The sequence below is a fragment of the Rutidosis leptorrhynchoides genome, chromosome 6 (genome assembly GCF_046630445.1).
Source record: "Rutidosis leptorrhynchoides isolate AG116_Rl617_1_P2 chromosome 6, CSIRO_AGI_Rlap_v1, whole genome shotgun sequence".
In the NCBI taxonomy this organism is placed as follows: Eukaryota; Viridiplantae; Streptophyta; class Magnoliopsida; order Asterales; family Asteraceae; genus Rutidosis; species Rutidosis leptorrhynchoides.
In genome coordinates this window covers 175645600-175672764 of record NC_092338.1, presented here as the reverse complement: position 1 = coordinate 175672764, position 27165 = coordinate 175645600, and the positions used below count along the sequence as shown (strand labels likewise).

Sequence of the window (27165 nt, the reverse complement as noted above, 5' to 3'; positions counted from 1 at the left end):
TTTGCTACAGTATTTTCAAATTGCTACAGTACCCAAAATGCTACATTGTCTTCGAAAATCACTATTTGCTACAGTGAAATTGACTTTGCTACAGTGAATTGCTACAGTAAACACTATTTTAAAATAAAAATATATATATATGTATATGTATATACTACGAGACGATGATTTATAGAAGTAAATAACCAAAACACTTAATTGATTAAAGCTACACTTAGAGTGGTATAGTTATCAATGATTAAGTTTATATTTTGACAAAGGTACGAGTCACGAAACGAAAAGTACTAGTTTTCTCAGTGTACGTGATAAGGCTAAAAAGGAACATATATTTCATAGCAAAATCCCCAAAGAAAGACAAGATTTTAGTTGCAATTGTTCCATTTTCAAGTAATATTCGTTTATTTTAAATAAGTGCGAAGACAAAAGGCGAAAACGACGAATTGAAGACACAAAGGTCCAAAAAGCTCAAAAGTACAAGATACAATCAAAAAGGTTCAAATTATTGATGAGGAACGTCTAAAAATGACAAGAGTACAAGTTACAAAACGCAAAGTACAAAATATAAAATTGTACGCAAGGACGTTCGAAAATCCGGAACCGGGACCAGAGTCAACTCTCAACGCTCGACGCAACGGTGTAAAAATTACGAGTCAACTATGCACAAGAATAAAATATAATATTTAAATAATTCATAATAAGAATAATATTAAATAATAAAAAGTTGTTAATTGAGCATAGTTCAGGGGTCATAAGTGAAAATTCAATTTCTAAATTCGCCTATAAAAGGCTTTGTAATCGTAATGTAAAAAGACACATTTTTCTATCTTTTTCTTATTTATCAATATCAATTATCAATATCTATATTCTATATCTCTATCATAATGTTAACTTAATAAGATATAACAATAATCTTAATTTTAATTTTAAATTATGATAATAATAAGATTTATGATAGAGATCGTTTGAGTGTGTAAGTCGAAATTCTGTCCGTGTAACGCTACGCTATTTTTAATCATTGTAAGTTATGTTCAACCTTTTTACATTAATGTATCGTAACTAAGTTATTATTATGCTTATTTGAGCCGAAGTAATCGTGATGTTGGGCTAAAATATTAAGAAGGGGTTATTGAACTTTGGACCATAATTAAGGTTTGGGCAAAAGACCGACACTTGTGGAAATTGAACTATTGACTATTAATAGATGGGGGGTATTGTCTAATTGAGTGACAACTCATTGGAGTCTGTCGAACCTATCTTCAAATTAATTAACCTAATAATTAATAATGATTATGGTTGTCCTATTTAGTGATGTTCATATGGAATCTGTTATAATCATTTAATTAATCAATTGGGTTGGGTAATTGATTATTCATTCTGATCAAGTGGATGAATTAATATTCATAAACTAATTAAAACAGGGGTGGATTACATACAGTGATAACTGGTGTAATTGTTGACAGAAGTGATAACTGCGTCACAGTTTAAATCCTTAATCAGTTGGAATATTTGACTTCGGGTATAAGGGTAATTTGACGAGGATACTCGCACTTTATTTTTATGACCGATGGACTATTATGGACAAAAACCAGATAGACGTATCAAATAAACCAGGACAAAGGACAATTAACCCATGGTAATAAATTAAAATCAACACGTCAAACATCATGATTACGGAAGTTTAAATAAGCATAATTCTTTTATTATATTTCTCATCGTATCTTTATTTACTGTCATTTTATTACTCGCAATTTTATTTACTGTCATTTTATTTATTGTCATTATTTTACGCACTTTAATTATCGTCATTTATCTTTACGCTTAAAATATAGAATCGACAAACCGGTCATTAAACGGTAAAACCCCCCTTTTATAATAATATTACTACTTATATAATTATATATATTTTGTATAAATATAGTTAAAAATATAGTAAGTATCAACAGCTCCCTGTGGAACGAACCGGACTTACTAAAAACTACACTACTCTACGATTAGGTACACTGCCTATAGTGTTGTAGCAAGTTTTAGGTATATCCCATCCGTAAATTAATAAAACTTGTGTCATATTTTGTAGTATTTTGTATTAAAAATAATACTATTTCGTACCCTCACGCTACATCACCAAGTTTTTGGCGCCGCTGCCGGGGAGCGCTAAAACGCTATATTTTTAATTATAATAATATTGAAATAAAATATAATAATATAATAATATTGAAATAGAATATAATAATATAATAATATTGAAATAGAATATAATAATATAATAATATTTTAGAATATATTTTGAATCGTAAAAGTTTTAAAAAGTCGTATTTATTAAATACTTTAGGGGTATATTATGTAAATTGTAATTAATAATTTCTATCATGTCGCTTTCATGTGAATAGTAAATTAATTAATTTCTTTTCATTTACTATTCATGAATAGTAAATGAATTAAAAAAAAGGTTTTGAAAAAAAAATAATAATTATAAAAAAAAGTATTAATTTGTAAAAAAAATCATTTTTTTTAAAAAAAAAAATTGTAAAAAAAACGTTTTTTTTTAGAAAAAAAAATTCGTTTTTAAAAAAAAAACGTAAAAAAAAAAAAAAAAAACTTAAAAAAAAAAAAAACGTAAAAAAAAAAACAAAAACGTAAAAAAAAAAAAAAAAAAAAAAAAATTATTAAAAAAAAATATATATTTTTTAAGATTTTGTCTATAAAAAAAAATTGTTTTTTTTTAGTTTTATTACCTTTAGATTTTTAGACTATAGTCGCAACTTTTAGTATTAAGTTTAGTTTTGCCATAGTTATTTTTACTTCTAGAATTTTTAGGCTTTGCCGTAAAATCCCTTAAGTGCTTATTCCTTAGATTAAGTTTTAGGTGCTTTAGAATTTTACGACGCCGTATTTCGCACTACTTTCTTATTTTTATTTTTCGACGCCTATTTTTCGACCTTTTTATTTTTCGACCTTTTTCGACGCGCAATCTTTTTCTTTCTTATTTCTCGCCATTCTAGTTTTTAGGACTTAGATTTTTTTCTACTTCTTCTCTAAATTTCTTAAAATTACGAAAATTTATTTTAAGTGGTTAAATTGATAGACATCAAAATTTTCTGGTTCGTAGTAATAGTTGGATTTGTACGTGGACCGGGTTATTGGAGCCAAACAGTACTCAATTATATTGAGACCAAACGAATCCTGCCCCTCTGCTGCATCTTTTGGCTATTCGAAACGTGGGCAAAATCAGAAAAGTCTATTGATTGGACAACTTATATAAGTTTTTCTTATTTTTATAACTAATAGGATATTCTGTGAATGCACCGAGCAAAACGTTCACCACCTTTCATACGTTCACCACCTGTAACTCGATCAAGACATCTAGCAAATATTGTCGCCGTTGATTTTTCTTTAGAATCGTCATCTAGTCGAACAAGAACTCCAACTCAAATTTCCGATAATCCATCTTTTGAACCCGACTTCACAATTAAGAACCCGGAGCATATTCAAGGACAATTCCAAGATCCTGAACCACTAATTATTCCTCCTGAGCCACAAACCATTAAATCAGAATCCTCTAGTGATTCGTATTCAACAAATTCAATTATGGAAGTAACGGAACCTCTAAGTATGGAAGATCGAATGAGAGCCACACGCACGGGCCAAGGTCACGCCATTATTAAGCCAGAAGTTAATGCGCCAGATTATGAAATCAAAGGACAAATTCTACACATGGTAACTAACCAATGCCAATTCAGTGGTGCACCGAATGAAGATCCTAACGAACACCTTCGTACGTTTAAAAGAATTTGTACACTATTCAAAATCCGAGAAGTGGAAGATGAGCAGATCTATCTCATGTTGTTTCCCTGGACTTTAAAGGGAGAAGCCAAAGATTGGTTAGAATCGTTACCTGAAGGGGCGATTGACACATGGGATGTTTTAGTTGAAAAATTTCTTAAACAATTCTTTCCGGCATCCAAAGCCGTGAGACTTCAAGGAGAAATTGTTACGTTCGCGCAAAAGCCAAATGAAACTCTATATGAGGCGTGGACAAGATTTGGAAAGTTGTTGAGAGGATGTCCTCAACACGGTTTAGACACTTATCAAATAGTACAAATATTCTACCAAGGTGTCAACGTTGCTACACGAAAAGACATCGACATAACAGCTGGTGGTTCCATTATGAAGAAAACCGCAACTGAAGCTTACAAAATTATTGATAACACAGCCTCCCACTCTCATGAGTGGCATCAAGAAAAAGATATTTTTCGTTCATCTAAAGCGGCTAGAGCCGATTCTAGCCATGACTTTGATTCCGTTTCCGCAAAAATAGATGCTTTCGAAAGACGAATGGAAAAGATGAATAAAGATATTCACGCAATACGAATCAGTTGTGAGCAATGCGGTGGACCACACTTAATGAAAGACTGTCACATTGAACAAACGATGGAACAACGTGAGAATGTTGTCTACATGAACCAAAGGCTGGAAAATAGTTATCAGAATAATTATCAACCGCCAAGGCCAAACTTCAATCGAAATCAAAACATTCTTTACAATCCAAAAGGACCCGACAATAACTCGTATAACCAACAAGGTCCGAATAACCAACCAACTCAAAACAACACTTTCAATCAACAAAGACCTGGCTTGTATAAACCACCACAACAAACCGACGAGAAGAAGTCAAATCTGGAAGAAGTGGTATTTAAGCTAGTTGAATCTCAAACACAATTTATTGAAACTCAAACCCAAACGAATGAGAGGTTTGAGCAGTCATTTAGAACTCAACAAGCTTCCATTTTGAATCTAGAAAAACAAGTAAGTACTCTTGTTAGATTGATGAGTGAAAGGGAACAAGGAAAGCTACCGAGTAATAATGAAGTAAATCCTCGGAATGAAAATGTTAACATGATATCAACAAATTCTGAAAAACCAATACCAGAAGATGGGAAAGTTTTAGATGTAAGTAACAATGAAGAAGTTACACCACCACCACCACCCGAGTATGTAAAGCCAGTGGTGGCACCATACAGACCACCCATCCCGTTTCCAAGAAAAGGAGTTGAGTATGAGCAAGTAATAGGTAATAAAGTTTGTGATACCTCTGGAAAGAAGAAGAAGAAGAAGAAGAATAAAAAAGTGCAAGAAACAAAAACAGTAGAAGTAAACCCGGTGAAGACAGTTCCACCAAATCCTCCACCTAGGGTAGGTGATCCGGGTGAATTTATTGTTCCTTGTCTACTTAGTGACTGTGTCATGTATGATGCACTAGCAGATTTAGGTTCAAGTGTGAGTGTTATGCCTCTTTCATTATATAAGAGATTAGGTGTAGGTGAGTTAACTCCAACGGATATGAGTGTTCGACTCCTTGATCAAACCATTAAGCACCCAGTTGGAATTGCTGACAACCTACCCGTTCAAGTAGGTAATTTAACCATTCTAGTCGAATTCATTGTCATTCACATAGAAGAGGACTCAAACGTTCCTCTAATTTTAGGTCGACCATTCTTAGCGTCCACCGGGGCGTTATTTGATGTAAGAAAGGGTAGAATGACACTTAGTAATGATGAGAAATCGATCACCTTTATGATTCGAAAGTCTAAATATCCACAAACCAAAACCGTTGAACCGACAAAAACGATTGGTAAGAACCATGTTGTTTTACCAACTCCAACGGTAATGCTTAACAATAATAGAACGCCTAAGTGTGGGGAAAATGAAGTAACACCTAATGATGACTGGATAATAAAGAACCCCATAGTTGATACGAAATTAAATAACCCCGTTATTAACAGTTCAATGAAGAAACTTTTTAAACGGGTTATTGATGCTAAAAGTAAGGGAAACTTTAGGTTATATAACCGGTTAGTATCCAATCTGTCGCCTAAAGAAAAGGCGAAGCTAGTTGAATTTGTGGATATTACGGAAAAAGCTGGTCACTGGCTTAAAGCAAAAGTCACAGATATGCAAGTTGATTATGGTCCAAGAGAAATTGACGATGAAGTTAATCACAATTTCGACACCACATCTACCTAAGTGTGAGGAGATTCAAATATTCTAAAAAGAAAATGCTGTTTGGAGTTAGTTGTTCTGTTCTCGTGTAGTTCCGAGAATGGAATTCGATTGGTCTTTTCCGCTAGCAGACACTAAAGAACTAGTTTTCTCCCCCCATTCTGAATTTTTTTTTGTTTTTTAGGTTTTATATGAAATTAATATGTTTTCTTTTTAAGTTTTGTGTGAATTTAAAAACAAAAATTTACTTTATTTCATTAAGTTGAAAAAAAATGATTTCTAAAATTCGTCGTGAGTTGAAGACTAGGCCGTTGAGCCGAAATTACTTTACCCGAGGGCGGGGCGAAAAATTTTTTCATCATTATTTTTAATTTTATTGATTTAAAGTATGCCAAAAAAAAATATATTGGATTTTATAAATTTTTGAACGTGGGGTAATATACCCAACTTTAAAAATATGTATATATGTTCGTATTTTATCATGTAAACAACAGGGTAAAACAACGCACTTTCAAAGACTAACATTAAGTTCAGCAAAAGGTACTGATTTTGACGACAAGATGCAAAACAACAAATGTGATATAATAAATGAAGGAATGAACGATGAGGCGCGCCATCTATCATTCGACGAGCTTTGTAATTACAAACTGGGTATTTTTAATCACTTTTCTACACTAATCACCCTCATGAATTAATAATTATAGTCTGATTTCATGCAAATGAGGGCATTGCATGATCTCAAGTGTGGGGAAGGGTTATAAATTCTCTCGGGTTTATACTTGGCTTATTTTCTAAATATTATGAAAATTTTAAAATTTTTTAACTAAATGAATTCAAAATCATGTTTATACATATTTATGAACGATAAAACTAGGTGTTAATGCCGAAATTATCGTTACCTCGGAAAGGACATAAATTGAGAAACAACCTAAAATGCTTGAATTCATTTAAAATGGAATAAAGGAGAATAAAAAGGCAAAGAAAGAAACTAAGTGTGGGGAGAATGTACCAAGTTATTTAATTAAAAATTATCTATCACATATCTTTGTACAAGATTATTGCAGGTACTTTTGTTTTGGATGATACTAATCAGTTTTACCCGGTTTACTGTAATATATTTGAAAGAAAGATGGATCTACACGATGAATCAATTCCATCATTAAAAGGAAGTAAAGTCTTCCGAAAAAGACACGCGCTTCTTGATTTAGGTCAAGAAGTTGTCGTCCAGACCAGCTGTAGGTTGACGAAAAATCTAGAAAAGTCATCTCTAAAATCAGCAGGAAATCCACGGACCTCAGCATCAAACAGGGTCGCCAAGTGGTCAGATTTATCCTAACCATGAGAAGGATTTATCTCGTACAATGGGGAGGCACCGTGCAAATTAGCTTGATAAGACTAATGAATCAGATCCCCAGAAAGGATAATCTCCTTAAAGATTAAAAATCAGCTTTTAAGACTGATATTACTCAATCCTTGAGATTGACCTTAAAGATTGAGAATTCAAACTCATGGAATTCAATGATATCTAAACTCGAGCTTGAACGAGAAAATATTTTGATCAAAAATACAAACCGATTTGTTTTCTGAAAACCCATTTTCAATGCGTTCATTACCATTGAACGTAAAATCCTAGGAATTCACCTGGAATTCATTAGGTCACCTGAACCAAATCGGGTGTCAACCGTAAGAACGGTGGTTGCATAGCATGGTCGGAGACAGGACCTTGTGCCAGACCGAAAAATCATAGGATGATCTTTACTATCGCTCCTACCAAGGATAGTTCTAGCATCCGACACGTTAAAAGACCATAATCATCTGCATGTCACGGGACATTGCCTTAACAGTTTCTTGTTCATCGCTTTCCTTTACAACCGGACGGTAGTTTACCGAAAGATAATATACGGAACAAGTAAACTGGATGTGTACTTTCCGATACCGGGATAGCAGTGGATTACACGAACCTAAAAGTTTTAGCCAAAATATTGATCCACAAATATATTTTGCAACACCGATGATGGATCAAATCAGAAAACTTGTCTAGGGTAAAATCTAGCTTGAATTTTCAAAAGATCAAATGTTTTCATAAAGATCCAATTTCCTTAAAGGATCTAAATTTTTATAGTCATGTGGGACTGTAAACCGCCTTTCAAATGTGCACTTTGCTTTGAAAACCGAAAGTAAATCGGCTATTTGATTGCAAGTGTCGTTGTCCTAAACCCAAGGCAACTGTGGATGACACACCCACCTTTAACCATATCGTTACTATCATTGTTTATACCGCTCTATCAAAATCACTGATGTACAAAGTGTGAAGAATAAAGAAGTGATTCGTGTGATGTATTATATTATTTCAAGACTGTATTGCTTGAGGACAAGCAACGCTCAAGTGTGGGGATATTGATAAGGCTAAAAAGGAACATATATTTCATAGCAAAATCCCCCAAGAAAGACAAGATTTTAGTTGCAATTGTTCCATTTTCAAGTAATATTCGTTTATTTTAAATAAGTGCGAAGACAAAAGGCGAAAACGACGAATTGAAGACACAAAGGTCCAAAAAGCTCAAAAGTACAAGATACAATCAAAAAGGTTCAAATTATTGATGAGGAACGTCTAAAAATGACAAGAGTACAAGTTACAAAATGCAAAGTACAAAATATAAAATTGTACGCAAGGACGTTCGAAAATCCGGAACCGGGACCAGAGTCAACTCTCAACGCTCGACGCAACGGTGTAAAAATTACGAGTCAACTATGCACAAGAATAAAATATAATATTTAAATAATTCATAATAAGAATAATATTAAATAATAAAAAGTTGTTAATTGAGCATAGTTCAGGGGTCATAAGTGAAAATTCAATTTCTAAATTCGCCTATAAAAGGCTTTGTAATCGTAATGTAAAAAGACACCTTTTTCTATCTTTTTCTTATTTATCAATATCAATTATCAATATCTATATTCTATATCTCTATCATAATGTTAACTTAATAAGATATAACAATAATCTTAATTTTAATTTTAAATTATGATAATAATAAGATTTATGATAGAGATCGTTTGAGTGTGTAAGTCGAAATTCTGTCCGTGTAACGCTACGCTATTTTTAATCATTGTAAGTTATGTTCAACCTTTTTACATTAATGTATCGTAACTAAGTTATTATTATGCTTATTTGAGCCGAAGTAATCGTGATGTTGGGCTAAAATATTAAGAAGGGGTTATTGAACTTTGGACCATAATTAAGGTTTGGGCAAAAGACCGACACTTGTGGAAATTGAACTATTGACTATTAATAGATGGGGGGTATTGTCTAATTGAGTGACAACTCATTGGAGTCTGTCGAACCTATCTTCAAATTAATTAACCTAATAATTAATAATGATTATGGTTGTCCTATTTAGTGATGTTCATATGGAATCTGTTATAATCATTTAATTAATCAATTGGGTTGGGTAATTGATTATTCATTCTGATCAAGTGGATGAATTAATATTCATAAACTAATTAAAACAGGGGTGGATTACATACAGTGATAACTGGTGTAATTGTTGACAGAAGTGATAACTGCGTCACAGTTTAAATCCTTAATCAGTTGGAATATTTGACTTCGGGTATAAGGGTAATTTGACGAGGATACTCGCACTTTATTTTTATGACCGATGGACTATTATGGACAAAAACCAGATAGACGTATCAAATAAACCAGGACAAAGGATAATTAACCCATGGTAATAAATTAAAATCAACACGTCAAACATCATGATTACGGAAGTTTAAATAAGCATAATTCTTTTATTATATTTCTCATCGTATCTTTATTTACTGTCATTTTATTACTCGCAATTTTATTTACTGTCATTTTATTTATTGTCATTATTTTACGCACTTTAATTATCGTCATTTATCTTTACGCTTAAAATATAGAATCGACAAACCGGTCATTAAACGGTAAAACCCCCCTTTTATAATAATATTACTACTTATATAATTATATATATTTTGTATAAATATAGTTAAAAATATAGTAAGTATCACCAGCTCCCTGTGGAACGAACCGGACTTACTAAAAACTACACTACTCTACGATTAGGTACACTGCCTATAGTGTTGTAGCAAGGTTTAGGTATATCCCATCCGTAAATTAATAAAACTTGTGTCATATTTTGTAGTATTTTGTATTAAAAATAATACTATTTCGTACCCTCACGCTACATCATCAGTACGAAAGGGCATTCGAAAAATCGAAACCGGGACATAAGTCGAGTGACAACGTACGACTTATCGGAACAAAAATTACAAGTCAACTATGCATGTGAATTTAATATAATATATAATTAATTATATAAATTAAATATATTATATATATTATATTAAATTATGTCGACGAGCTAAATTACAAAAATATGTCAGCTGGAAAAACGGGCCATGCGATCGCATGGCAAATGGCCTTCAGAACCATGCGATCGCATGGGGTCTAAATTCAGGCCACACCTATAAAAGCTCGAGCATATCTGTTTCTGATTCATTCCATTACTCCGTATTTATTTACTTATTATATTATTATTATTATTATTATTATTATTATTATTATTATTATTATTATTATTATTATTATTATTATTATTATTATTATTATTATTATTATTAATATTAAATCTTATTATTATTAATATTATTCTTATTATTAGTATTACACATAAAATACTACTACGAGGTTTTGCTCGAATAAATTCAAAACAAGTTTTATGAGCGGGATAAAGCTAAGAAAATTATGGGTTATTGCCAAAGAGGTTATGGGTAATGTTCGGGGGTATATTTGTGAATCAAATCTAGTGTTTATCATCTCCGTTACGTCTACGTACCTTCCTACAATATTAAATCACAATATTGATATGTAAGCATTTATATCTTATCTATTATATATTAATAGTGTATCCATGTCTAGTGCTCGAATATATATTTATACATACTTGTATACTAAATTTCGTCGTTAAACAGTTTATAATGAATCACGAATTAAATACATATATTACTGGTAAAAGGTATATGATATACATGTTTTCGGAAAGCTGGCGAAAAATCAATAACTTTTCATTTAGATATCGAATAAATTCGATGAACGGGTTAAAAGATATGATCAACTGAATTATGATTGACGTTAATTGAAATTGCTTTTGAATCTGCAATTAAGATTTAAACAACTTGTTTACGAGATTGATAAATTGAATTTTTGAATATTACCAACCGAGTAAATGAATCCTTATATAAGGTACGTCTCGTTTTGTTAAACAACTGTCAAAATTGACTTTTTGAAACGACTTTGGATAACTTTTGTATGTCGATCTCGAGCATTAGGATTGTGATACACTATGACCTGACCTAGCTTGATAGACATTTATTGACCAACATATGTTCTCTAGGTTGAGATCTACGGTTATTTGGTAATCCGAGTTTCGATCACATTTTGGTGAACGACTTTATATGCTGCTAAGGTGAGTTTCATTGATTCCTTTTTAATTGCTTTTGCAATATATATTTTTAGGCTGAGAATACATGCACTTTATTTTAAACGCAATGGATACAAGTACATACTAAATTCTATACTGAGTTTGAACCGAAAATCCCTTAGCTTTGGTAACTGTTAACTGCCAGTTATAAGAACTGGTGGGCGCGAGTAGTAGTATATGGATCCATAGGGCTTGATATCCCCGTCCGAGCTAGAGCACTAGACTTTTAATGGACGTATGCTATTTAAGAAGCGTACACGTTGGTTTGCGTGTATTATTAAGATGATTATACAAAGGGTACAAATTATATATACGTTAAGTTTAGTTACCAGGGTGCTCAATTTCGTAGAATATTTTGATAAACGTTTCTGGATTGAACAACTGAAATCTTGTGATCCACCTTTATATACAGATTATGCGCAACATTAAAACTATGAACTCACCAACCTTTGTGTTGACACTTTTAAGCATGTTTATTCTCAGGTTTCTAGAAGTCTTCCGCTGTTTGCTTATATGTGATACAAGCTATGTGCATGGAGTCATACATGCTTTATTCAAGAAAACTTTGCATTCACAAAATCATCACCGTGTATCTTATTTTGACTTCATTGTCAACGGATGTATTATGGTAAACTATTATTTATGGTGATTGTCTATATGTAGAAATCATCAAACGTTGAAAACCTTAGAAATTGATATTCATTTATTGTGTACCTTTTGAAAAGAATGCAATGTTTACAAAACGTATCATATAGAGGTCAAATACCTCGCAATGAAATCAATGAATGACGTGTTGGTCCATATGGATTTGGAGCGATCGTCACATTTTCTAAAACCAATTGGTGATAGAGGGACTTCCCGTTAGACTTATATACATACATTTGTTTTGTCCCATGACCGATGTGGGATAACTTCCCAACAAATGGGATTTAGCCCTTGCTTTGCGTGATAAAGGAGGGCTAGATATTGGTAGTTTATGCTCGTTTAACCTTGGTTTAACTCTAAAATGGGTTTGACAATTTGCTTCCAATCCTGATTGCATTTGGACGCATGTTATTATAGTTTTTTTATGGTGAGTCCGGTGGTCTTGATTTGGACATTAAAGGGAGTGGGTTATGGCCTTTGATCGTTAAAACATCCTGCAAATCCACACGTGATGGGTTATTGTCATCTGATGTGTTACGTGTTAAAATTAGTAACGATTCGAATGTGAGATTTTGGAAGGACAATTGTTTAGGCGACGGTATGTTAAAAGAAGTATAGTCGTCTATATCGATTAGATTCGGATGAAAATTGAAAAATTGCGGATAGACTTTCTAATGACTCGTGAACGTGGGCTTGGAATCTTACGGATATTGGTGCTCGAAACGAAGCTGTGGTAATTGATATGTGTTCGAGTATTGGTCATGTGTCTCTTGCTGTAGGCCGTGATACTAGGGAGTGGAAAATTTCGGTTGACAGTGGGTTTTCGGTCCATACAACTAGATCCCACATTCATGAGATCCTATTACGGGCATCTCATTTATACACAATGTGGATCAATCAAATCGATTAGTCATAATTGGTTATGGACTTGTACCTTTGAAAAAATTGGTGCAGGTTCAAATCCGGGGGGTGGGGGGAGTTTTTTCCGAAGTCGTGCCTCTGGTATTGGGTGTGTGGGTGGTAAATGAGAGGATTCGATGCCAAAATTGTTGTTCTAAATTTTTTTTTTTCTCTTGTGCTTATATAATGTTACTGCATTTTCATTTAGTCATGGGCGTGGTACATTATTTTCTTGTTGTATAGTTCAAACTTCATGTTTTTATGTTGTGGCAAGGTTTTTCACCTTGTGCACTATACGGTATTATGTGTTATCATCAATCTGATGATAGCTTATTTATTTAATTCTTGTTTTGTGTCAAAAAATGTGTATCATGAGATTGGACTTACGGTGAAACAAATGCATACCGCAATGACTCCTTAAGTCAAAGAAATTATTTTGAACTTTGGTTGTAGTTTTGAACAAACCATAGGGATGCTCATGTAATTTTGTCTATTTTTTATGATAATATTCTCCCTCCATCCGTGTCTTGTGGAGATTTTTGTTAGATTTAACAAATGTATGTACGTTTGTAATTAAGATAAATTTGACTAATTTTATTTAAAATATGAGTGGGGGAGGGAAATATATGAAGGTAATTGGTGAGTTTAATCATATTTAATAGTTATATTTTACAACTTGACAATTATTTTGAGATAAATATAGACATAATGTGAACATTTATTATGGAACGTGAGATTAAATATATACTCCATAATTTATAGTTACTATCTAATCTATGTTAATAACTACAATAACTATAGCTATTATATATATAAACAAGTAGAGTTAAGCCAAGCTTGGGTTTGTATATAATTAAACGGGCCAAACTCGAGTTTGATATATTAGACTCGAAAATAGTCGTGCTCCAAGCGCGAGCGTAGTCGAGTTTGGCTCGGGTTGTTTATTGGTCTAAATGAGAAAACCTATATCGTCATGGTTTCCAACTAAATTAACAACTTGCACAAATCGACGTGCAACTTGTAGTTACAGCATAATTAATGATCTGATCAATTTTTTTCTCGTTATATGTCCTTATATGCATGATTACACATAATCCGATGGAATTTTGGAAAAAAATATACACAACTACAAATTACAAAATTATACTACATAATATAAAGTGTTAAGTATAAGATTTAACCTTGCCGGAGATAATAAGCCAGCAATCAGTTTTCCGGTTGTGCTTTGAAACCTCCTCGAATGACAGAATTTTGTTGTCTGATGTCATTCAATGATCTAAACTTTACACTCACAAAACACAATGAAACTTCACTTGTTACAATTAAATTTAAACAAATACCAAGCCTTTTAGTTATATCCGCCTCAAAATAAATTAAATAAAAAAAATATTATATCTGTATTTTATGTAAAGGGAGGTGATCCGTACACCACCTCTATTTTACCATACACCACTAAATAAATTTTTTGTACATTTTTACCCTTCCTTTTATTCACCACCAACTCCCCTTAACTTCTCAAAGAAAGGGTAAAACTGTCTAAATAATTGTTTTGGTGGTGTATGGCAAAAATAAGGTGGTGTACGGATCAACTCCCTTATATAAATGATTTCCGTAGTAAACGATATAATCTAAATTTGTCCCAATTCCCAAGAGATGTAGTTTAAAGAAATAAGATAAAAAATATTTTTCTAATCTTTTGGTCTTGGCCCAAAGAGTTTGTTTGATTAGTACTTTTTTTATTGTGATAAAACTTTAACAATGTTATGATAATTAAAATAATAATGTATATATGGATAGTCAAATTTGTACAAACGTTTAGTCAATTTTGTACCACCTGCATAGTATTTCTTAGTAGTATAAATATACCATGATGGTATGCTTGTAAACTTGCACCATTTCATAGAATTATATGAAACACATACTTATTCTCTCTTTACTAATATTTCATAACCAAATATAATTGTATTTGGTAGTTATAAGTTCAGAATTATAACACGTTATCAGCACGAAGTGCTCCGTATAATCAAGGTTTATCTAAGCAAGCGCAAGTCACTAATCAAGGTAATAATAATAATAATAATAAAAATTCTTTAACGATATCTTCTATTATTTATTAGTAAGGTAAATACTATTATCATCATAACTAACATTTATATTTATGTTATATATGGTCGGTTATACCGCCTGAATTATATTTCTGTAATCTAACTTTTATTAACTTCACTAACATTTATATTTATGTTATATATGGTCGGTTATACCGCCTGAATCATATTTCTGTAATCTAATTCTTATTAACTTCACTAACATTTATATTTATGTTATCTAACATTTATGATTACTTATGCAATTAATCATTATTTATTTCATGCATGCTAATGTTTATTCTTAAATTTATTATTTATGCATAATATGTTTATTCTATTAATCTTCATATTTATACTAAACGTATTTATACTAAATATATTTTATAGTAATCATATTTATACTAATAAAATTCTTTTATTAAAATTATTATTAATATAACGAGTATATAACAGTCGTTAACGTCAACTAACGACATTACAACGGTCATATATACATAACGGTTGTTAACGTCAACTGACGACGTTACAGCGACTATATTTTTTCAAATATAAAATAAACATCTCCGTTTTCACATTTTCATAAATCAATTTTCATTTTCTCAGATTACCACTCTCAAAAAGTTTTTGTAAAGATGATTCACACAAGGATAATTTTTTCTATTGTATTGGTCATATTAACTATCATCATTATTGCTAATATACCACCGGGTGAACCTATATTCTATCCTGCCCTTGTGGTTTTATTATTTGTAATCATACTATTATTCTGTTATTTGCTACTTATGAATTTAAAATGATTCTAATTTCATGTTGTTAGAAATTGATTATGATTATAATTTATGTTGTTCATCTTTCTGAAAATAGAAAATGTCAAACTTATCAAAGCTTGAGTTTGATGCCCTAGACGTATCGGGAACAAACTACACATCATGGGTCATGGATGTAGAAATAAATCTTGGATCATTGGGTATTCTGGAAACTTTAAAAGAAAACAATACTTGTTCTGATCAAGATAAATTAAAATCAATTGCTTTTATTCGCAAACATATTGATATCACCATTAAAACATATGTATCTCACTATCAAAGATCCACATGTTTTATGGTAAAGTATCAAGAGTAGATTCGATAATCAAAAGGAAATATTACTACCAGCTGCGAGGGAAGAATGGAGAAATCTAAGGTTTCAAGACTTTAAAAAGGTAAGTGAATACAACTCGGTCATGTTCAAGATTCGTTCAAAGCTTCAATTCTGTGGCCAAGAAATAAGTGATGTTGATATGATGGAGAAAACTTTCTCCACAATGCATTCGGCAAACATTACTATACAAGAAAATTTAAGATTGCAGAATTACAAAACTTTTTTCAAACTTCAAACGTATCTCTTACTTGCACAAGTGAATAAAGAATTACTGATGAAGAATCAAGAGTCTCGTCCTACGGGTGCGCTAGCATTCCCTGAAGCTAATGCTATTAATAATAACAATAATAAAAAAAAGAAATGCACCTGGACGAGGCCGTGGGCGAGGTCGTGGTCATATTGGCCAAAACCATCATAATGGAAATTACCATAACAATAATTAAAATCATAACTTTGTTCGAAATCACCCTTATGGTAATGGTCGTGGTGGTGGTCGTGGTCGTAATGGTTACGGTGGTCGTGGACAAAGAAATAATAATCCACAAAATTATAAATTTCAACCACCATACAATCCCACAAATCATAATGTTGAAGGAAGCTCTTCAAAGAATATTGAAGATTCTTGTTATCGATGTGGTAAAATTGGTCATTGGTCTAAAAACTGTCGAACAAATCAATATTCTGTTAATCAATATCAGGAATCCCTAAAAGGAAAAGGAAAAAGAAAAGAGGCAAACCTTGTGGATGACCTTGATACAAAAATCACTGAGCCAACAAGTGACTACTTTAATGAATAAATTTCCTATTATATGTCCATATCAAATAAATGGATGTAGATTTACAATCTATACCATATCTACTTTACTATATGTTTCCTTATTATGTACTTTCGTTTATAACATATTTTGGATGTAATATATTGATGAATTATGTACTCATTATTTGTTTCTCATATTTTGAAGTTCATGATGTACACTACTGGAGTGCAAAATCAGTCAAATGGTGGGGATCTTTGTATTGCAGACAGTGGTACCACACACACTATACTCAAATCTAAAAAATATTTCACTGATTTTAAAGCAACAGAAGGAACAGTATATACTATATCAGGTCCTGTGGATTTAATAAAAGGAATGGGAAAAGCAAAATTCATGTTACCAAATGGTACAAATTTTCTGATAAAAAATGCCTTATTTTCTCCCATGTCAAAGAGAAATTTGTTAAGCTTCTCTGACATATACCAAAATGGATATGATTATCAGTCAGTGACTACAGAAAATGATAAATATTTAAGTATCACTGACAAGAAGCATGTGATTGAAAAACTACCAAGACTTAGTTCTGGTTTACATTATACATATATAAATGTACCAGAAACACACATGGTAGTTAATGAAAAGGCATGTGATCCTGTAATGATCAATCTGTGGCATGAAAGATTAGGTCATCCAGTATCAACAATGATGAAAAGAATAATTCAAAATACACATGGACATCCATTAACGAATCAAAAGATCCCTCATGATGCAATTATCCCATGTACATCATGCTCACTTGGAAAATTGATAATAAGACCATCACCTCTTAAGGTTGAAAAAGAATCACAATGTTTCTTGAAAGAATTCAAGGTGATATATGTGGACCAATTCATCCACCATGTGGACCATTTAGATATTTCATGGTCCTAATAGACGCATCTAGTAGATGGTCTCATGTTTGTCTATTATCAAGTCGAAACATGGGATTTACAAAATTTCTTGCTCAAATTATTAAATTGAGAGCACATTTACCTGATTATACTATTAAAAGGGTGAGATTGGATAATGCTGGTGAGTTTACATCTCAAGCATTTAATGATTTTTGCATGTCTATTGGGATTGTTGTTGAACATCCTGTTGCTCATGTGCATACACAAAATGGTTTAGCCGAATCACTAATTAAATGATTGCAGTTAATAGCTAGACCATTGATAATGAGAACAAAACTCCCAGTATCCGTATGGGGTCATGCAATTTTTACATGTTGCATCATTAATTCGCATTAGACCAAGTGCAAGTCTTACATATTCTCCCTTGCAACTTGCTTTTGGCCATCAGCCAAATATTTCCCACCTTAGAACATTTGGTTGTGCGATTTATGTTCCTATCGCACCACCACAACGCACTAAAATGGGTCCTTAAAGAAGGATGGGAATATATGTTGGATATGAAACATCTTCAATCATAAGATATATTGAACCCATGACAGGTGATGTTTTTACAGCACGTTTTGCTGATTGTCACTTTAATGAAACATTGTTCCCTAGATTAGGGGGAGAAATAAAAAATAAAGAAAATGATGTTTCATGGTGTGAACCTCAATTAATGTATCTTGATCCTCGCACAAAAGAATTCGAGACCGAAGTTCAAAAAATAATGCATATGCAAGAACTTGCGAATAAATTGCCTGATGCATTTACAGATACGAAAAGAGTGACTAAATCATATATACCAGCAGCAAATGCTCCAGCTCGAATTGAAATTCCAAAAGCTGGCAATAATGTCACTCTTGAGTCTTTGCCACGCCAGAAACGTGGGAGACCAATTGGTTCCAAAGATAAAAATCCTCGAAAAAGAAAATCAGCTGACAATGAGGTAAAAGAAAGTGTTCAAGAAGAACTACAAATCAATACTCCTTCTGCAGAGGAGATTGATGATGTCAATACGAAATTTTCAATCAATTATGCACATTCAAAAATATTATGGAACCGAAATGAAATGAGAAATCTTGATGAGATATTTTCATATAATGTTGCATATGACATCATGAATGATGATGATGATCCAGAACCAAAATCTGTCATGGAATGTCAAAATAGACATGATTGGGATCATTGGAAAGGAGCAATACGAGCTGAGTTTGAATCGCTCAATAAAAGAAAAGTTTTCGGATCTATCATTCTCACACCTAAAGATGTGAAACCTATGAGATATAGATGGGTTTTTGTGCGAAAAAGAAATGAGAAAAATGAAGTTACAAGGTATAAAGCTAGACTTGTAGCTCAAGGTTTTTCTCAAAGACCAGGAATTGATTATGAGGAAACTTATTCTCTTGTCATGGATGCAATTACTTTTAGATACTTAATCAGCCTGACAGTTTCTAAAAATTTAGAAATGCATCTCATGGATGTTGTGACTGCTTATCTATATGGATCACTTGATAGTGATATATATATGAAGATACCTGAAGGATTTAAGGTATCAGAAGCAACCAATGCAAAACCCAAAGAAATGTACTCAATCAAGTTACAAAGGTCTTTATATGGGTTGAAACAATCGGGTCGCATGTGGTATAAACGATTAAGTGATTACTTGATAAGCAAAGGGTATACCAATAATCTTATTTGCCCATGTGTATTCATTAAGAAAACAACATCCGGATATGTGATCATAGCCGTTTATGTCGATGATCTTAACATCATAGGTACAAATAAAGAGATCCATGAAGCCTTTCAACTTCTAAAGAAAGAATTTGAAATGAAAGATCTCGGAAAAACCAAGTATTGCCTTGGTTTGCAGATTGAGCATTTGCCTAATGGTTTACTTGTACATCAAACAACTTATACGGAAAAGATTTTAAAACGATTCAATATGGATAAGGCAAAACCATTAAGTACTCCTATGGTTGTTAGATCACTTAATGTTAACACTGATCCATTTCGTCCACGTGAAGATCATGAAGATATCCTGGGACCAGAAGTACCATATCTTAGTGCAATTGGAGCTCTTATGTATCTTACAAATTGTACAAGACCTGACATTTCTTTTGCAGTTAATTTGTTGGCAAGGTTTAGCTCAGCTCCTACCAAAAGACACTGGAATGGGATCAAACACATATTTCGATACCTTCGAGGAACTACTGATTTAGGATTATTTTATTCTAATGAATCAAAACAAGATTTGTTTGGTTATGCAGATGCAGGTTATTTATCTTATCCACATAAAGCTAAATCTTAAAATGGATATGTATTCCTAAATGGAGGTACCGCAATATCATGGCGTTCTCAAAAACAAACACTTGTTGCAACATCATCAAATCATGCCGAAGTGATTGCATTACATGAAGCTACTCGTGAATGTTTTTTGTTGAGATCAATGACACAACTCATTACTGATTCTTGTGGACTAGAACGCGATAAAAGTTCAACAACTATCTATGAAGATAATGCAGCTTGTATAGCACAGATGAAAGAAGGGTATATCAAAAGTGACCGAACAAAACACATACCTCCTAGATTCTTCTCATACACTCAAGATCTCATTAATAACAATCAGATTGAAATGAGATATGTTCAATCCAGCAAAAACTCTGCTGATCTGTAACAACCCAACCCGATATACAAACGATCACGCGGAAATATCAAATAAAAAAAATTCTTTGTGCAGCATAGTGGCGCGGCGTGCCATTTGACCTGGAGCGGCGCTCCATTTCGGTCTGTCCAAAATCTAACTTAGCGAAAAAGATTGACCACTTCCCGACGTATTTAGACAAAATGCTTTTCACAACATTTTCATATTTGAAAAACTAATACGTTCCATTCATACAATAAGTTTTACGAGGCGGACCCAAATTACCCTTTAAGTACAAAATACAAGTTTCGACCCCACAATTTTAAACACAAAATAAGAGCCGAGCATGGTGATTGGGGATACGCTACCCAATCTTAATCCAATCCAAAAGCAAGATCCTCTAAAGCAACTACGCGAGCCACTAGTTCCCACGCTTACCCGAGCCACCTCATCCAAGCAAATCTATAAAAAAAAGTAAACAACAAGAGGGTAAGCTAATGCTTAGTGAATGTAAAGATACTATACATATACATATGCATAAAATGGGTACGCATCACCAAGCATCAAAATAGCACATACCGTCTCCGCATGGTAAACAAACTACAAGGGGCACAATACACAAAGTAGCTACACGTGACGTACTCGCCAAGCTAACGTCACAAAATTAACTACAACACAACAATAAGTATATACGCGTATATAACAAATATAATCAAACAATAACGATAAGGTTAACCCCTTAACCCAAACCACATGAAGGTTGGCCGAACTACCCGAGCCTTAGTGAATTCGCACTACCCGAGATTCACTTCCTTCACCACTTCTACAACTGAGGTTGGCCGAACTACCCGAGCCTTAGTGAATTCGCACAATCCGAAATTCACCACCTCATCACCAATACCCGAACAAGGGTCACCCTACACACACGCACCCATCTTACACATACACATGTGCATAGTAAATTTACACTCACCTTAAACGCCTCGATGAATGCAACCGAATAATCCGCAACACGCCAATGGAATGTACCTATTCCATTAATAACAATTACAACAACACAATTAGGGTGGATTTACAAATCAACCCAAATTGACAACTAGTGCAATTTTGACCCAAATTCACTTCCAAGCACAAACCGCGCCCAAACTAATCAATAATCACTAACACAAGTGAGAATGGTCCTAATATGCCAATTAAGCCCAATCATAGGTGTTAAAAACCTATCTTGCCCAAAATGACACTTAAACCCTAATTTTGACCCATAAGAAGTCAACATCACGCCATTAGCAAGTTTTGACACCAAAACATATTTAACTCGGTTTTATACTTCAACTTCATTCATTTTAAGTTTATAAACCTTATTAAATCGACAATTGGGTCATAATCATCACCAAACCCTAATTTTGACTCTAGTCAAAATTAGTCAACCAACACACCCAAAAGAGTTTCAACACTTCCATAATCACTACACCTAGTGATTAAACCAAATTACAAGTTCTAATCATGGCCAATTAGTTCACCAACCCAAAATCCACCAACAATAACAATAAACCCAATTACTAGCATTAATAAACTCACTTCAAGAGTTTAAATGGGTTTCTCTACAAATCAAGTTCAAATCTTAACTTGAATATCAAAATCAAACAATGAAATTCGGAGTTACAACTTACCAATACCGCCAAAATGATGTCGTTGACGAGTAGAACAACTTTAATACTTGAGACTTGACCCGAATCAAACTTCTTCTTCTCCAAATGGAGTAGGGGTTTCTCACTCTAGGGTTTGATGAGAGTGTTTGATGAGTGAAATGTGATCCACAATGATCAATGGATCAGTTTTGATGACCCCAAACCGACCCCAAGTGAAAAGACCAAAGTACCCCTCATTTAAAACCTTTAAAAATGCTGAAAATTGCATCAGACGCAATCGGAGCGCCGCTCCATAAGGTGGAGCGCCGGTCCAACCTTCAGGTCAGTTTTCAGTAACTTGTTTTGGCCATAACTTTTTGACCGTAGCTCCGTTTTCGATGAATCAAGTATCGTTGGAAACGTAATAAGATTTTCTTTCCAATGGTAAGGCTTTAAAACATCAACACAAACTTTATTTGGCATTGAAAAGATACGTACACACCTTGTCACTTCAGACAACGTCCAGTTTCCTTCGGCGTTCGAGCAAGCAACACGTACATGCTTCGTACACTTCATACATGCATCGTACGCCATAAATAAATTATGTACAATAAATATTTGGGTCTTACAACTCTCCCCCATTTAAACTCGATCACGTCCTCGTGATCTTTACCACTTAACCATTCTGGACATGCTCAACGGTCCTCAATCATAAGTCCCAATCCAAACTTTCCTAGACAATTCTTCCCAATGAATCACCTTTACCAACTAAAATCGTCACCCGCGATTTATCAAAACCACAATCCGAGCACTAAAACCTGCTCAATTCCCCATATCGGGAAAAACTCAACCAATCTCGTACCGAGATATCAATTCCTTAGCGTACCTTTACCAAGGACAACGCTAAAAGCGACCAAGTCTTAACCTAAAGTCAACAATCCGAACGTTGAAGATCGAACCACATGAATCCTTACGGATTACACTTACCACTAAACATCCTTTGTAGTGCGCAATACAACCAATACGCCACTATCCTAACATCATAAGTCAACGGCTAAACCGCTAGCGTCTCAAACGAATATGGCCACGCTAAACCCAAGGTGTACAAAATTGACTATTGTCACACCCGTAACAACATGTGAGCGAAACACGGCTATCGTATCACTAATCACACAACACGGTCCTTACGACTCCACCATCGGTGTATAAAACAACCAATAGATCACGCATCCAACATGGCCGAAACAACCCGAGCCTAAACACATATGGAGGATGGTCGAAACAACACGTACAACCGTACAATGCTACCAAAGGTAGACTTTACCAACAATTGGGTTCACACGACACATCACCACATCTTGCTCCAACCTTGAGCACACGAAAGTTTTTAACCAATTCCTTAAACACTTCGAACGAAAAGTGTACCACAAATTACCCAAACTATACTCTCGCAATCATCCACTTGCTTTAGCTTGTCAAACTTCACCTAGTCACTCATGTACCTAAGGGTTTCACTTCGGTACCTTAAGTACAAAGTAACCGCAACATAATCGGAGTCGAACACCATGCTAGTAGGTATAAAAGAGGCACCTAATGTCGCGTCACATAGACTCCTTTACCAACATACATCAAGATCCAACACTCGATCTCTCAGGTTTCATCCCACCCGTCGAACCTCATGGTTCATCAACTTCAACATAAAAGCGAACACGCGCTTAACGACCGATCACCAAAACCCATTTCCATGGTTTGGTAGAAACATTTCCCAAATACTAAGGAATGCTTGGTTGCACCAAGTCTTACGCCCTTCGCCCGATAATCAAATGTCACCATAGGGTACTTCCATTAGGAACGTCACCCATAACAACAATATGCACAACACAAGTCATTTAACAACTCAAACTCATCGGCACAAAATAAATAATCAAAGGACGTATCTATTAAAACGAAACGTACCTTAACGTCTCCTTGCGGCATTCGCCGCCGCCAATTCGGGACAATCCAGCTTACGATGTCCCTCTTTATGACAATAATAGCACATTCCGTCATTACTTCTCAGCATTGTGCATTCCCATAACTTGTGGCCCCTAACACCACAATTGAAACATCTAGGTTCATGAGAACTCGTAGAACCTTTCTCCACGTTACCCATACTCGCACTCGCGCCCTTAGTTTTCTTACTTGGAGCACCATAAGAAACAACCCTTCTCTCACTTGAAGGTTCACCAACCTTCGATCGCGAATAAGACTCGAAACCTCTAGCCAAGGCCAATAACTCCGCAAACGATTTCGCTTGACCTCGGCTAATCTTATTCTTCAAGTCATCATTCAAGGTTCGATAGAAATCCCCCATCAACAAACGATCATTCCCCAAATACTCCGGGCAAAAACGAGCCTTCGCCGTAAAGGTCGTCTTGAGAGTATTCAAATCCATAGATCCTTGTCGCAAATTTCGCAACTCATTACGCAACTCCCACAAATCGGCTGAAGTCCGAAACTCCTAGAAGAATTCCTCTTTAAATTCGTCCCACGATAAGGTCATAAACGTTTCGCCACCGACAAGATCAATCTTAGCATCCAACCAATCCCTTGCCCTACCCCGCAACAAACTAGTATCGAGTCTTGTCCTCTTCTCGGGAGGGCATTCAATAGTACGAAAACACCCTTCGACATCCGAAATCCAAGTTGTGCTTATCAAAGGATCCGGTTTCCCGTCATACATTGGGGGTTTAGTCCTCATGAAGCTCTTAAGACAACACTCCATTCCACTAATACCTTGAAGTTCGGAATACTTCCTATCCATTTCTTCTCGAAACGCACTCATTTGCTCAGCAACGGCAGCCGCAACTCTAGCGTTAAACTCCGCGTCGTTCGTCTCGATCCCGTTTCCCGTCGCCATTCTAAGGAATGCAAAAGCGATTAGATTACGAACGTATAAAGTTATACACAATACCGCCCCATCTTGCTAAACACTCGTCGTACATCACTTGTTAAACACGATTTGCACCCGTAATAAGGTTTGCAAGTCCTTATTACGCACACACGCCGTATCAACTCGTTAGTACAACGACCGCCTCGCTCGATGATATATGCAACCGCAAACATAAGCAAACACAACGAAATAATATATTAATAATATCCACATATTAATATAAACGTTAGTCCACCAATAAACAAGGCACTAACTATAACCCATTCCGACCCGTTCACCTACAAGTCCTGCAACAAATAAGTACACACAAAAGTCTAAGTCTAGGTACCTATCTCAAGTCGCCTAAATCCCTTAGACCATGCTCTGATACCACTTGTAACAACCCAACCCGATATACAAACGATCACGCGGAAATATCAAATAAAAAAAAATTCTTTGTGCAGCGTAGTGGCGCGGCGCGCCATTTGACCTGGAGCGGTGCTCCATTTCGGTCTGTCCAAAATCCAACTTATCGAAAAAGATTGACCACTTCCCGACGTATTTAGACAAAACGCTTTTCACAACATTTTCATATTTGAAAAACTAACACGTTCCATTCATAAAATAAGTTTTACGAGGTGGGGCCCACATCGACCCAAATTACCCTTTAAGTACAAAATACAAGTTTCGACCCCACAATTTTAAACACAAAATAAGAGCCGAGCATGGCGATTGGGGATACGCTACCCAATCTTAATCCAATCCAAAAGCAAGATCCTCTAAAGCAACTACGCGAGCCACTAGTTCCCACACTTACCCGAGCCACCTCATCCAAGCAAATCTATAAAAAAAAAGTAAACAACAAGAGGGTAAGCTAATGCTTAGTGAATGTAAAGATACTATACACATACATATGCATAAAATGGGTACGCATCACCAAGCATTAAAATAGCACATACCGTCTCCTCATGGAAAATAAACTACAAGGGGCACAATAAACAAAGTAGCTACACGTGACGTAATCACCAAGCTAACGTCACAAAATTAACTACAACACAACAATAAGTATGTACGCGTATATAACAAATATAATCAAACATTAACGATAAGGTTAACCCCTTAACCCAAACCACATGAAGGTTGGCTGAACTACCCGAGCCTTAGTGAATTCGCACTACCCGAGATTCACTTCCTTCACCACTTCTACAACTGAGGTTGGCCGAACTACCCGAGCCTTAGTGAATTCACACAACCCGAAATTCACCACCTCATCACCAATATGACCGAAACAACCCGAGTCATCATGAATCCGCACTAACCGAGATTCATTTCCTCAACAACAAATGCTAGCAACCCATCGCCAAAAGGGTTATCCAAAACGCTAGCAAATTTACAATACCAAGGGTAAAAACCCACAACGCATAAGCGTATCACATGGACCCGAAGCACAAGGTCCATTCTCCCACACGAACATAGAGTAAACCCGAACAAGGGTCACCCTACACACACGCACCCATCTTACACATACACATGTGCATAGTAAATTTACACTCACCTTAAACGCCTCGATGAATGCAACCAAATAATCCGCAACACGCCAATGGAACGTACCTATTCCATTAATAACAATTACAACAACACAATTAGGGTGGATTTACAAATCAACCCAAATTGACAACTAGTGCAATTTTGACCCAAATGCACTTCCAAGCACAAACCGCGCCCAAACTAACCAATAATCACTAACACAAGTGAGAATGGTCCTAATATGCCAATTAAACCCAATCATAGGTGTTAAAAACCTATCTTGCCCAAAATGACACTTAAACCCTAATTTTAACCCATAAGAAGTCAACATCACGCCATTAGCAAGTTTTGACACCAAAACATATATAACTCAGTTTTATACTTCAACTTAATCCATTTTAAGTTTATAAACCTTATTAAATCGACAATTGGGTCATAATCATCACCAAACCCTAATTTTGACTCTAGTCAAAATTAGTCAAACAACACACCCAA

At 34.4% G+C, this 27165-nt stretch overlaps 1 protein-coding gene across 1 annotated transcript in view; it reads right to left on the bottom strand.

The window, feature by feature from the left end:
* The window catches only part of LOC139855934 (cytochrome b5-like), a 90978-nt gene extending 76661 nt beyond the window's left edge, over positions 1 to 14317 (bottom strand). Inside the window, exon 1 of the mRNA XM_071845174.1 lies at positions 14231 to 14317. Coding sequence (XP_071701275.1) covers positions 14231 to 14317 — 87 coding nt within the window. The remainder of the gene's footprint in view (positions 1 to 14230) is intronic.
* Between the last annotated feature and the right edge of the window lie 12848 nt (positions 14318 to 27165).